We start from the raw sequence: 15,135 nt of genomic DNA, 5'->3' as shown, positions 1-15,135 counted from the left end.
ACTTATGGAGGGACTAGAAAACGAGTATTTGGAACTACTTGCCGGTCACGCTTAACTACCTCTATGTAGGATATTTACTAAGTAGGATGGTACCCACTCTAATACATATTGGTGATAAGTACATACAATGAAAACCTTCTTTGAGGTCCAGATAACATTAAAGTAGAGTTGCACCATTTAACTACAACGATAACCAGACCGACAGCTATAATGAGCAGTATGCTTATCACCCACTGGTCAAGGCAGCGATTTGACAACTTAAAATGATTCGGTTATAGTGATTGTTAAATCTTGCAAGTCACCGTACAAAGCCTTATTATATTTGCCTACTAGAACCTCAGGAAAATTGTTGATAAGTAGGTAGTTACTTACGATTGAATTTTAACATCACACTTTTCATAAAAAAACGGATTTGTTTCGTCACCATCCGTACAAGAGGGTTAAATTATAAATAATCGAATAATTGACACAAATGTTAACAAACAATAATAACTTAGACACTTACAACTAAGATGATTTGGCTAACGAGAGACTATCTACAGTGACACAATTCTATAAATCATTATAAAAAGCTTAAACGTTAAAATATTTAATACTTACAAATCAAGATTTTTCAACAAGGATGATTAACTTAAGTACAGGATCCAGGATCATCACTAAACTCTTTCTTTCCGATATAATTGGAGTAATAACATCGGAATACGACCCGTGGAATAAATAAAAGCCAGAACATAAAATTAACAGGATTAAGAATACATTTCTAAAAAGAAGCAGATTTTCTAAAAAAATCTTCAACTTTTGCAATTTACCCAAAAATTGTTGCAGTGGTGACTTCCACAAAATGTTTGTATGAGTAAGAAGAAAGTATTTCTACATACTTGAAATTCCTATTATTGTCATTCAATATCTATTCCGGATCCAAAGAGCTTAGCGTTAGCACTGAGGAAAATATCAAAATCCATCAAAAACTTTGGCATCGTTTTGCGTGATTCGGCAAAAACTACTTGATATCTAAAAGAGGTCTAATACCAAGGAACTCATAGGTATGACTGGAGACCAGACTTTCAAAGCAACTTGATGCACACACACTTTTTAACTCCTCTTGCCTTATAAAAACCACGTGGTAAAAACTGTACCTACACGTTATGGACTTCATTTTCATTAAACATTTTGAGGAGTTTTTATTGCCCCAAAAACTTCGGTATTTTGTTTTCCCAATACTTACAAGTATTACTTGGCAGATTGGTCTCCAGTCACACTAACTACAAACTCCTTGTCTAAATACCTAGGAATGCGGGACGGGAAGGGGACAGTTTGGCAGCTATAGGGAGTCCAGTCTCGTCCTCTGCACAGCTAGCAGTGCTGACTGTTGTTGTAAACTCTTGCGAAGACCTTCCAAGGTCTGCAGGACCTGGGGACAAGTTAACTTTGTAAGAAGTCGACGTCTGAAACACAATTGTTGGACATCATAACGAAAATTGATGATTCTGTCTCTAACTTCAATTACTTAGAGTTTAATAAATCTAAACGGTACCTACTAACCGATAGGTGCAACAGAATAAATCACATCTATTTTGAAATTTCATGCAATTCTGACAGATTCTACGACAAAAGGTAGGTAACAAGAAGTTCAACAATCATAAGCAAAGACAAAAGACGATCACGAAACAACATTACGTGGAAGACTTATCTCATTCCTTGCATAAGAACTAAGAAGTGAGTAAGTAGAACAGACATTCACAAGCAAAACCAAAAGACGGCCATAGAATATCGTGCTTGGGAGACTAATCTCATTCCCGAGCTTAAGAATTAGGAACTGAGTTCAACAAACATTCACATTGACAAACAAAAGACGATCATCGAACATCATGCTAGGAAGACTAACCTCGTCTCGTGCATAAGCCTTCCGCTTGGGGGGTTCGGAGTGGGGTCTGTGGTCAGGCAGCAGGCGGGGAGCAGGGGGCGGCGCGGCGAGCGGCGAGCGGCGCGGCTGCGGCGACAGGCGGCGCGGCGGCTCGGGCGAGTTGGCGCGCATGAAGTTCGTCACGTGCGTGCGCTCCGGGCTCCGGCGCGGCGCCTCCACCTGATCACAAGGGGGGACCACGGTTACATACAGATGCATGATGCATTGCCAATTTCAATAACCGATCCATCGATTGCTTATCAATCGGAGATTGTTTATAAGAAGCTAATGACAAAATTCAACCTCCAATAGCAACAACGAATGTATCGGTTATAGAAATCCACAGATAGCAGGCATGGTTATAGGAAAGAACAATGTAATAGGTCACAATCAAGTTTTGGAAGAACATGTAATAGGTCATAATCGAAAAGTCATAACAAAAAACCGGCCAAGTGCGAGTCGGACTCGTGCACGAAGGGTTCCGTAAATTACAGTTAAATCAACCTATCTCAAAAACTATAAGAGATACTTTGATCAAACCAAAAATCGTTGAAAGAGTTAATTAGCATGCATCACCTCTATTTTTTTTAGAATTTTATACCCCGTAGTTATAAAAATAGAGGGGGGGGGGACATACTTTTTACGACTTTGAGAGCTGATATCTCAAAAACCGTTCACTTTAAGAAAAATGTTTTTTAGAAAACTTTATATCATTTTAAAAGACCTTTCCATTGATACCCCACACGGGTATGTACATCGAAAAAAAAAATTTCATCCCTCAGTTACATGTATGGGGGGCCCCACCCCCAATTCTTTTTTTTACTATTTAGTGTCATATTTTTGTAGCGGTTCATACAACACATATTCCCATCAAATTTCATCACTGTAGTACTTATAGTTTCCGAGTAAATCGGCTGTGACAGACGGACAGACGGACAGACGGACAGACGGACATGACGAAACTATAAGGGTTCCGTTTTTGCCATTTTGGCTACGGAACCCTAAAAATTGGCATGCAGAGAAATATTAAAAGTAGAAGAATTTTTGACATCGAAGCAGTTGTGCAAAAATATTTATAAATAGATCAAGTAATGTAAAATATGAGAAAAAAGCTACATCATACCAACAGTTTTCTTAGAACTATACCTATTACTACTAACTAACCTATACCTACTCTACGATTCTATCATCTAGAAAATCTACGAGTCTCACCTCAGTAGCCCTCAACTCCCTAACCCTGGGATTGTGTGGCGGTTCAAGCGGTGCCCTTGACACAGTGACGAGCAACTTCTCAGCTTCCCTAATAAGCTCCCTGTACTTCCTCTCGGCTTCTCTATCAGCCTCCAACAGAGGATCTCTCTCGCGAACCGGAGGGGCTGAAGGCGCGTGGTTACGTCGCCGCATGCGGGGAGGAGTCGCTCCTGGAAATTTAACTGATAATTCAAACCATATAGGTTTTCGTACAGTCCTTGTTAAAGTCAGTACAAGTCGTGATACATTGTAGCTTATCTGACTAAAGCAATAATCGGCGCGGCTGACCGAAGCACTATATGTAGATTGTCTACAGGATGAATTTCACATGTTTTTTAGCTGCAGAATGTCAGTGTCTATGCAAAGCGCATTAACGTATCGTTGGTTAGGTGTGAACGAAAAAGTAAAAGAAACAATAAACTGCGTAACGTTCGCTCACATTCGGCAGCTGATAGTCAGTTTGGTTTGAACGCAGCCGTAACAGACCCTTGAAGCGACTAGAGCAAAGCCATTCGACTGCACCATCATATGAAGGTTATCCTTTACGACTTCAAGTAACTCACCTGCAGACCGCGGCGGTCGTCGCGGTGGCCTCCTTCTCCTAGCCCTCCTCCTACCAGGGGAGGCAGTTTCATCATCATCCTCATCGCCTCCATCCAGTCCCGTGTCGCCATCAGACTCGAAGTCAGCATCAGACAGTATGGCGGTCTCTCGGCCTCGCGTGCGCATACCGCGGCACTCCTCGTCGCTGGACGCGCCGCCGCGATAGTAAGGCGAGCGGTGGGGCTCCGGCGATAAGTGAGGCGAAAGGTGAGGTGATCTGGAGTCATTGAAGTGAGAAGGTTAGACGCACTATTGTATGGTAGTGTTAGTAACTAGCTGTTTCTCCCGGGAAAGACTGACCGTATGTACCTGAATAAAATGAAATCCTTTCATAGTCACAAATACTCAAGGTTCACTAGATGCCGAGATTAAACCCTACCATTTCACTAAACTTCTTTTATAATATTTTTAGATGATGTGGTTGAGATGATGGTTGCGATGTGGTTTTCTTTTCGAAGACAAGAGGGGAAGGGGTCGTCCTAGTTTCTGGCATACATCAAATCAAATAGAAGTTGAAGATTAACGTATCAAGAACTGTAAAAAATGGCACACATAATAAGCATAAATGTCTGAATGAATGGATAAGAGCAAAGCTCTTAGAATAAAGAACAACAACGAATTACAGACGAAACGCATTTACTCTCAGAAGTGCACTCACTTTTAACCATCTTCCACGGGACCTAAACATTGACCTATTCTGCACCAAGGCGAATACAGTTAGACGGCTTTTAGCTAAATCATTCTTTGACTCTTAATAGCGGCTCTCAAACTTATTATATTAGATTATTGATTTTTCTTTTTTTTTCTTCTTTATATCTTCTTTATTTATATGTACATAACATAAGTTAGGCAATCGATAGTTTGTATAATTTAACTGTGAAGGCTTGTAATTAGCAATCTGACTATGTAGTTTAAGTTAAAATATGATAATGTTATTAGTCTGTAAGCCTTCTCTAAGAACAATAAAAAAAAAATAAAAAAAAATAAAAAAGTTTTCTTCTAAGAACCGAATGAGGATCTATAACTTGCTATGTCAACTCCGGCACTCATTATAAAGTCGGAAAATAAAATGAAGTAGGTTAAGTAGGTTGTTCAACCGAGTCGAGTGTCTCTTTCAACTTTTATAAAGGAAAGATGAAAGCATTTTATTTATTTAACTTTCAGGCACCTATAGACGAAGTTAATTTTAAATTTAACAGTCTATTTTATTTTTTAGAATGTCTTTTCAATGGAAATGAACTACTAAAGAGGTTGCGATATAATTGAATTATCATCTACTTAGTCTAACTTCGCTCAGTTATCCCACTAACCCACTTTACGTAAGTGCTGCTTAACTTAATTCTGCTTGCTGTATAATAGTGTTACGGGCCCCAATTAGTCGTCTGATATCAAGAATGAATTCCATTATTAATGAAACAATTATGGCATTATTTTTTCATACTACGAACATTGAATTTATTGCCGAATCATTCTTTGAAAAACACTGTATTAAATTAAATAATTTGACGAGAAAGAGTCCATTAGAGTAAAGTCTTAACTACTATCAACTTTACCTAAAAAAAAATCATTCAGTAAAAAAAACAAACTAGTAATTAAAACCAACTCACCTAGATCCATATTTAACATGAGAATCGAGCGAATACGGAGCATGATGCAACTGTGGCTGCGTCGGGGGACACTGCAATGAGTGCTGATGCACTATATGTTGCGGGCGTCGACGACTGGGCGACGTTGCACCCATCCAGGGGTTCGTCCTGATGCGGCACCTGGGCCGAGGGGAGGGCGTGGCGCAAACCACCACGGGCACAGGTGCCGGTTCGGGAACGCATCGCCGTACCACCACGTTTGAAGATCGACGCTGGAATTTTGAGGTTTTTATGGAATATCGTTAGTCTGTATATGAGTAGGTAAAGCCTAAATTGCTAGCGTTTGGCAAAGTTTTTTTCTCTATTAAGAATAATATATTGAAAAAGATATACATAAAAATAAATCATAAGTAAAATATTGTATTTCATTTTGTGTAGTATAGTTCGGCCATTCAGAGAATGCGTTCCTGACACGTCGCGATTGAACTGACGACGTAACTTTGCAATGGCGTTGCAGTTACGATAAAAATATTTTTGCTGGTTGTTTACCGTTTTAACAATTGAGGAGCATTAAAACAACATTATTATATCAATAATCAATGAATGTAGTTACGTCGTCAGTTCAATCGCGACGTGTCAGGAACGCATTCTCTGAATGGCCGAACTATAGTTCACTTATTGTCAATGGTAAATAATGATCAATGGTAAGATAGCGCCTATTGGTATTGCTAATAGCAATCAGTCAGAATAACAGAAGCTATAAAAAAAATATTATGTGCATCGAATATTTTATTACTTATTCTCTTAACATATTATTTTCTTATCTCATTAGAATATCTTTACGATATCAATTAGGTCCTTAAATAACAGTCCATGTAAGCTGAGATGAAATGAGCTATAAATACAGACACACCATTAAAATGACAAAGTACATGAAAGGAAATGAAGAAGAAAGCCACTTTGAATCTGATTGGGGACCCTCGGTATGGCAAGCTACGAGTGAAGTGGGCCAAAATCGATCAAAAAAGGTTGGCACAGAAATTTTGATGAAACTTTTTATAAATTCTCAATTCAAATATTTGTATTTCTTCCGCAGCCAAGCCCTCTGTGAAGTAAGAGGGCAATTCAAAAATTGCGCTCGGACTCCCTTGCGGCAGCCGGGCGCGGGTATACAAGATAAACTTGTGGGTGTCAGCATAAGTGCTCTCACTTTACGATCACAGCGCACTATGCTCCCCGAGACAAGGAAAGTTGTGGCCCAACGCGCCCACTACGGTAGGCCAAACCGCTGTAAGCAAACGATAGCGCGATTCAACTCGACGCCAACGCCATCTAGTTTTGTTAAAGGAAGCTGGTGTGTGTTTTGTTTTTGTTATCAACATTTCAGCGGAAAGTGTTTATAGTTGAATCACTTACAGTAAGAAGACTTAAATCGGTACGTTATTATTTGTTAAATAAAATAAATGTTCTCTTGTTAAAATATTTTTGAAGATGATAATGTACCTTTGGTATAAAAAAAATAAGCAGGTACTTATAATATTTTTTAATTAAAAACTCTAATGTGCTTTTAAAGAGCTTACACGTGACATTAACATAAAAAGCGTAGCGGGCGCCTCTATAATTGACACTGTTGGCGCGAGCAGACTTTAAATAGCCCTGGAGGTCCACCCTTTAATTAGCACGGTCTACTTAATAAAGCCGGGTGCGCAATAAGCTCATCACTGTACCTACAGTCATGTGTATACAGCCTTATTAAATCCGTAATGATCTGAATATTGGCTGGCTTTGTGTCCGAAGGGCGAAAATGGATTAAATGATTAACGGCCCCGATAATTGAAAACTGCGTGTGAATAAATTAACGTGTCATTCGTTTATTTTATCGACGGCATTCATATTGGGTTTGTGAAGCCCCGTCACATATTCGTCGTCGTCCCCGATACATACATACCGTCTTACCACAAAAACTTTTAAACGTCAGTTTATGCCTTGTCTAAAAAAATGTCAAATTATGACGTTGACATATGGTTCATTTTGCTGCCACAATTTTATTAGACAAGTGTAAAACAGGGTTTAAAGTTTTTGTAGTAAGGCCCATAGTGTGTATTTATTGCTCTCGTTAAATAATAACTTTTTGCTGTCAAAGCTTCGTAAAATTGCGAAAACTTTGTGCGAGTGGACTGTTCAAGTGGCAGGTGACATCGGTAGCAGTGTTTGTGCTTTGTATCGTGGAATAAAACGTTTATATCGAGCGAACAGAGACCAGTTTATACCTAAAAATTTACCGGTTACCCTCACCTATCCGAACATTTTTCTAAAAACGCCTAAATCAATAGTATGGGCAAATTATAACTGCATGTATTGCTTTTAAAATCTGCAAGGCGTTGTTTACCTGCAACTTATTGCTAAGCTCTTTTTGAAAGGAATCATAGTACTACAACTAGCCTGACCGAACACTCGTCACAAAACACGGTACTTGCAATGGAGCGTTCAGTTAATAAATCACTATCTGAATCTAACATCTCCGATTGTATGGATACCCAGCATACTCCACCCAACTATGTTGTCCACCGATCGAAGCGGGGACGTGAACCTGATTACGATTCGGATTTCTTCAACTTCAAAGAAGACATCAAAAGTCTCATCTCGACGTTAATTACAACCCAGAACGAGGAAATAAAAAAAATGTCTTCTACTTTAACGGAGATCAGGGACACGAACACGAATATTGAAACCGCCATGGCTTCCCTCTCGGCCCAAAACGAAGAACTGAGAAAGAAAATCGAACAATTAGAAATCAAAACTAAGAAAGATGAGGACTAAATAGTCCTACTAGAAGATAAAATCGAAGACCTGCAACGGGAAAGCCGAAAAACGAATTTAGAAATAAAAAATGCACCGAAAATAAATAAAGAAACCAAGGATGATTTAATAACAATGTTCAAGTACCTGTCAAATGAAGTTAATTGTCCTATCCAACAAAGCGATATCAAGGACATATACCGGGTTCCGAATAAACGAGGTGATATGACAACCGGACCTATCATCATCGAGCTAACATCAACTATTTTAAAGACAGACTTTTTGAAATCGGCTCGAACGTTTAACAAAACCAACAAAACTAAATTATGTGCTCAGCATTTAGGACACAAGACTAATGAATACACACCTATCTACGCATCGGAGCAGCTGACCAGCAAGGGCGCACGCTTACATTTTCTCGCCCGCGACTTGGCTAAATCGAAAGGCTATAAATACTGCTGGACAGCCTATGGCCAAGTATGCGTTAAAAAAAATGACAATTCGCCAAAAATCATAATAAGAAACGAAATGCAAGTTACCAAACTTATGCAACAAATATGACTAGTCCTTTTGAAACATTGTCCTACATGCCTATCGATTATATATAATAATGCTTACACGTCAACTGTACGTTATAAGAATATTATAATGTTCCAAATAAATATATTAACAAGTTTTGTAATTATATCGCGCTCTCACACACAAAAAACACTCACTAATGAACCTTTCCAACAAGTAAACCGACCTTGTATAAACTACATAGCCACAAACTCTCACACACGCAAAGACACTCAAACATACACATCTACCATAACATACCCAGACACTCACACACACAACCAACTTCCTAAACCTCTATGTATTTTTGTACCAATAGTTCTAATATACAATAATGGATAACACTTTAGAAACTATAACTGAAATTGATAACATTGAAATAGCACAAGTATCAAACTTATCACAACACACATTTAACACAGCTATAGAACTAAAAAACACTGATTTCACGATTATCTCTCAGAATATAAGAAGTATTTATTCAAATTTCATCGACCTACAGATAAACCTAACTGATCTAAATTTAGCTGCAGACCTTATTATACTGAGTGAATGCAGACTGAACCCCAACAAAAATACTCCACAATTAAATAATTACTCGGCATTCCGCACTACTAAACATTTAAATAAAGCTGATGGTGTCGTCATCTATGTCAGTAACAAACATAAATATAAAGTAAAAGAGATTAAATTGACTCATGCATCTTGCCTACAAGTGACCATTAAACCCGATCTTATAGTCTTAGGTATTTACCGCTCTCCGTCCAAAACAAATGCAGAAGACTTTATAAATTCTTTATCTCTTCACTTAGCAACAATCACCTCAAGCAAAAACGTCATAATTACTGGTGATATTAACATAAATTTAATACCTAGACAAGAAGAACAATCGTATGAGCGTTCAAATAGGCTTAATTATCTTAATATGTTAGCGACGCACGGCCTACTCCCCGGACACTCACTTCCAACAAGGGGCAAAAGTTGTCTAGATCACTTCATTTTGAAAATTACGCCAAATAAAAAATCTGCCTTTATTGGTATCATAGACACTACTATTACCGATCACTATATGATTTTTCTAAGACTATCCGATTTAACGAAAAAACATCAATTAAACAAGACTAAAACAATAATAAATGTAGATAAAACCATGGAACTTTTAAAAACTAACAATATTCAATCCCTTCTAAACCTAACCAACCCTAATCTTCTAACAGACTCCCTAATAAGTTTGCTACAACAATGTCTCATGGCCAACACGCTTGTTAAAAGTATTCCTTTAAAATATAGGCTAATTAAACCATGGATGACTGTAGGTTTATTGCGATGCATACATAACCGCAATAATATGCAAAGAAAACTAAAGCTAGAACCATACAATGAAATTCTGAAAATAACCTTTAAGAGATACCGAAACTACTGCAACTGCATACTAAAACGACAAAAACGTAAACACGACAGCGATCAACTTTATAAGACACAAAACGACCCTAAAAAATTATGGCAGACTATTAACACTATTACTCAACGTAAGCCACCGAAAATACAAAACACAGACTTATTGGAATCAGCAGCAACACCCCATGAAGCAGTAAACAAAGTCAACCAATATTTTTCTACTATAGGCAAGCACCTGGCTGACGACATACTAAACAACCCTGAGAGGCACGCTAATAACGACTATAATAAACCAACGATATATATAAGAAATCTAAATCCACCAGTCTCATCTTTTGTATTTCTCAATACGGACCCTGATGAAGTTAAAACCGTAATCTCAAGTTTAAAATCCGATTGTGCCACCGGCTGGGACAAAATCCCTGTACGTTTTTTGAAATCTGTGCAGCACATTATTTCGTCAATTATTTCCCATCTTATTAATCTTTGTTTTGAGCAGGGTACGTTCCCCACCGCCCTGAAACAAGCAGTTATAACACCTGTGTACAAGAGTGGGAACAGAGATGACCCGTCAAATTATAGGCCGTTATCTGTCCTCCCATCCTTGTCTAAAGTAATTGAGCGAGTAATAAACCAACGCCTGATTAGTTATTTGAACAAAAACAACATTCTTTCACCCTCACAATTTGGCTTTAGACAAGGCAAATCTACAGAAGACGCAGTCTTGGCGCTTGCTTCTACTGTCACTGAAAAAGTTGACAGTGGAAGAAAGTGCCTGGCAGTCTTTTTAGATCTCAAGAAAGCCTTCGACACTGTCTCTGTTCCCACCCTTCTACACAGGTTAGAAGACATTGCAGCATTGGCGTGAGAGGGGTGCAACTTAAGCTGTTCCGGGAATACCTGAGCGAGCGTAGATATGTAGGTATAGATAGGTTCAGCCACTAATACTGAAGAAATTGTTACATACGGAGTAGGACAAGGTAGCGTGCTAGGGCCAACATTGTTCCTTATTTACATAAACACCTTATGTAACATACCTCTAGAAGACGCTCAGATATTCTCCTACGCTGACGATACAGCAATTGTTTTCTCAGGTGACTCATGGGACAGTGTTGGCCGTACAGCGGAACGTGGCTTATTTATCATAGCTTCCTGGCTCGATCGCAATCTTTTAACTTTAAATGTCTCTAAGACTAACTACATTTGTTTCTCCATATACAACAGTTCCCAACCATCTCAAGACTTTCAGATTAAAATCCATACGTGCTCTGAATCGTTTGATAACACCTGTACCTGTCTGAAAATTACCAAGGTAAGTAACACCAAATACCTTGGTGTTATGTTCGACCAAAGACTATCATGGCACTCACACTTAAAACTAATAATGTGTAGGGTTAGAAAGCTCATATGGACCTTCAAGTCGCTACGTTATGTGGCAACCAAGGACCTTATTAGACAAATCTACGTCTCCCTAGGACAGTCTATAATAATGTACTGCTTGCCCATTTGGGGCGGGGCAACAAAAACCAAATTTTTGGAACTGGAGAGGGCACAGAGAGCACTTCTGAAGGTGATGTTTTTTAAACCACTGCGATTCCCCACTGAAAGCCTATACTTAACTTCAAACTTGTTATCGGTAAGAAAGCTATATATCCTTCAGATAGTGCTAAAAAAACATAAAACCCTTCCCTACATCCCTGCCAAGACACAAACTAGGAGGAAAAATAATGTCGCTCCAAAAAACCCAGTCAAAACTTCTTTCGCTACAAGACAGTACACAAAACAATCCTCACACATATACAATATTATTAATAAAGAAAATAACATATACTCAATGACATACCACGACTGCAAAAAAACACTCACTAAATGGCTGCTATACAAAAGTTACCAAGAAATTGAGTTAATTTTACATACAGTTACATAGTTGAAAACGCACATCGACCCAAACATACACAGTGCACATACACACACACATACACACACACACATTAACTCACAAACACACTTACACATCCCCACACACACACACACACACACCCAGAGCGAAATCTAAAACTAAACTTTTCTTTTTCTTTATTTATACTTTGTTTTGGATTATTTTTCCAACTATTTTCGGCACTACTTTTCACATTTATGTATGTACCTACAGTTACTGTAATCCTGAAATGCGGAACTACCTATCACAAGCAAAAATTTGCTTAAAGGGTAATTCCAAAAATTGTTCTGTTTTTATACATAAGTGGATGAAATAAATATTTAATTTTTTTTTTTTATTTATATTGTAATCAGAGTGAAATGTTTTAATGAAATAAATCTGTTAAATCATTTGGGAATTGCTCTCATTGTAACGTGGGTCCGTTATTATTTTACCAGTACTGATATTAAAATGTGCACGAACTATATTTATTCGGATACTAAATTAGCCAACTCCATTCAAAAGCGATATTTATTTCACTGCATGAACATGAAATTAAATCCCTCACGAAGTTTACCCATCCACCACTAATCCTCATAGAAAAGGTTCCTTATTACACACTCCAGTAGAAACGTGCCCATAGCGCAGATTACACGGGTACCTCCAGACTGTTTAAACTCTCATTTCAGGGATATACGCAACCCAATCCGCTATCAAAAAGTACTTTACGTGAACGTAAACATACCTTGGCTGGTTCATGGTAGAGATGTGTGGTCGGAGGCGCGGGCGGCGGCGGAGGGGCCACGAGCGGAGCGGCGAGCGGGGCGGGGGGAGCTCCTGGTGACGTCCCATCAGTAGAGTAGCCAGTACTGTACGCGCTCTCCGGTGACGACAGGTGAGGGGGCGGTAAAGGCCCCGTGGTCGCGGTAGCTGTGGCCTGCCGCGTCTGCTTCTGTTTACGCTTCTTGGCCCGCCCCAGCTGCGCCTCCATCCATGACTTGAGCCGCGCGCCCAACATGCCGGCGACGGCACCTATAACCAAGTCTATGACTATCTACTTCTTACACGCGCGCAATTTACTTCACAAACATTATATTCAAATAAACATTATGCCAATGCCAAAGTTCCATCCAATATGCCTACCTACCCAAGTCACGAACACATTGTTGTCATCGAATTTCATATCCAAAGATTAAAGGGAAAATCAAACATCATTTCGCTGAAAGGAAAACTCACCGTGACGTGAATTGTACGCACAACGTGTCGTTTACGCCTCGATACACGGGAAAAACATTTTCGTTCGCAACTCTTGAACAAAGGTTTTAGGAAAATACATCAAACGTTCGACGAGGAGCGCGACAATTGTCACCCCAACGACGGCTGCTCTACATTTTCCTGTCATCAAATCCTACGCTTTGAAGTAAACAAAAGTAGTGAAATGTTTTATCGTGTCGCCGTCATTTCATTGCAAAGAAAAGGCCGTTAACTGGGAACCACAATGCTACTTCGTCTGACTGAAGCGACCGCGAGCCCTCGAAGTGTCGTATTTCAAGAAAGTCTAGCGACGCTCGTAAAAAAGGGCGCAGTCAGCACCCTCTTCGTTTCCATCAATGGCTGTTCTTACAAAAGAAAGTTTTATATCCATTATTACCGTCACGATATATTTAATCAACTAGAGTAACTGAATCCTGATATACGCAAATCAGATAAAATAATAGTCAAGAATAGATAAAAAAAATGAATATTGCGAAGAAAACCAGTACATGATTTTCCCTGAAAACCGATCACAACAGTTGCTACACATTTTGACATATCGTCCAATTTATCATGCGCGAGGAACTATTAAGCCTGAGCCAGCAAAATCCAACTAAAAAATGACTGACCCTCCAAAGCAATCCACTCTGATCGCAATCAATCATCAATATCCTTCATTCAAAAACCTATTACTCACTATCCGCTACGCGTATACATGGTGCTAGTACTTAACTAACGTTTCGACGCCTCTCTCCCCCACAGGGCTGTGGGAAACGAATCGCCGGATAAAAGACGGATGGAACAGACTTATCCAGTTCAGCGAGGGGTGTAAACTTACGAGATTTAGCTAATATTAGCAATCCATTACGGAGCCGCAGTTGGAAAGTTTATTTAACTATCCGTCCGCACTCGGAACTACACGCTCGATAGCTCACCGTTGATGAAATATTGATTGAACCTCTTAGCAATACACGTATCTCGACTAATAGCTGATTAATATAGATATCACAGACTTTGTGCGTGGAAACGAGTAAGAAATGACACGAATCATAGAACCTTTTACTACACAAAGAAGACGGATCACAATCCATTCAAAATTGCCCCACGTCCTATAACAATGTGACGTATCTCAAAAAAAAGATAAAAATGTTTAAAAAAATATGGCATACTCTCTAATTCATTTTTTTTACACCTTCATACGAAAAAAATGCTTTAAAAATTGTTCAGGCGCTGTTATGAAAACATCGTTCATAGAACTATGAATGGACTATTTTATTAAATTATTTTTTTGTTTGATAGGGTATACCTCACAGGTGGTCCCATAATCATCAGGTCAGGATCTGATAATGGAAACCCTGAGAAATTCAGGGCAACTTTTGAAAGTTGTAGGCATGCGCAGGATAAAAACTTGACTATAAGATGTATGTCTTATAACACTATGCAACAGTGAAAATTCGGAGCTAACCTGATGATGGAGACGAAAGAAGGTCGAGGGAACTCGACAACTGAATATGTAAACTACCTCGTGTTTGGGCTTGTATTATTTGTATTGAATAGACCTTTGCAACAGTGAAGGTTTGGAGCTGATCCGATGATGAAGACCAGAGAAGGTCGGGGGGACTCGACAGAAGTCGGTGTCTAATGGATGTACCTAAGTTTATATCCCCACCGACTTCTTCCTATTTTTGGCTTTTCAGTGACAAGCACAGTTGTCACTATCCGCATAAGTGGAAAGTTCTCATCAATACGAATAATATAAGCCCAAACACGAGGTAGTTCACATATTCAGTTGTCGAGTTCCCTCGCTCTTCTCTGGTCTCCATCATCAGATCAGATCCAAACCTTCACTGTTGCAAAGGTCTATT

At 39.0% G+C, this 15,135-nt stretch overlaps 1 protein-coding gene and 1 non-coding gene across 2 annotated transcripts; both read right to left on the bottom strand.

Moving 5' to 3' along the window:
* Positions 1-702: 702 nt before the first annotated feature.
* On the bottom strand, positions 703-13,034 carry LOC124634684 (proline-rich receptor-like protein kinase PERK9). Its single transcript, XM_047170347.1, has 6 exons — positions 12,762-13,034; positions 5,365-5,615; positions 3,718-3,974; positions 3,116-3,324; positions 1,886-2,083; positions 703-1,411 (listed from the first exon to the last, which is right to left on the bottom strand). The coding sequence occupies exons 1-6, from the start codon at positions 13,032-13,034 to the stop codon at positions 1,322-1,324; spliced, it is 1,278 nt and encodes a 425-aa protein (XP_047026303.1). The 3' UTR covers positions 703-1,321.
* Positions 6,465-6,595, bottom strand: LOC124635606. Its single transcript, XR_006985037.1, has one exon. It is a non-coding gene; the product is annotated as a U4atac minor spliceosomal RNA (small nuclear RNA).
* Positions 13,035-15,135: the final 2,101 nt, after the last annotated feature.

Source organism: Helicoverpa zea, chromosome 1 (assembly GCF_022581195.2).
Source record: "Helicoverpa zea isolate HzStark_Cry1AcR chromosome 1, ilHelZeax1.1, whole genome shotgun sequence".
Lineage (NCBI taxonomy): Eukaryota > Metazoa > Arthropoda > Insecta > Lepidoptera > Noctuidae > Helicoverpa > Helicoverpa zea.
This window is presented reverse-complemented; position numbering and strand designations above follow the sequence as displayed.

Excerpts from the sequence above, each read along its gene's own strand:
- LOC124634684 (XM_047170347.1), bottom strand. The coding sequence starts at position 13,034 with ATGTTGGGCGCGCGGCTCAAGTCATGGATGGAGGCGCAGCTGGGGCGG. Across the intron at positions 5,616-12,761 it reads TCTACCATGAACCAGCCAAG|CGTCGATCTTCAAACGTGGT; the intron begins GTATGTTTACGT and ends TCAAAATTCCAG. Across the intron at positions 2,084-3,115 it reads GGGAGTTGAGGGCTACTGAG|GTGGAGGCGCCGCGCCGGAG; the intron begins GTGAGACTCGTA and ends CCTTGTGATCAG.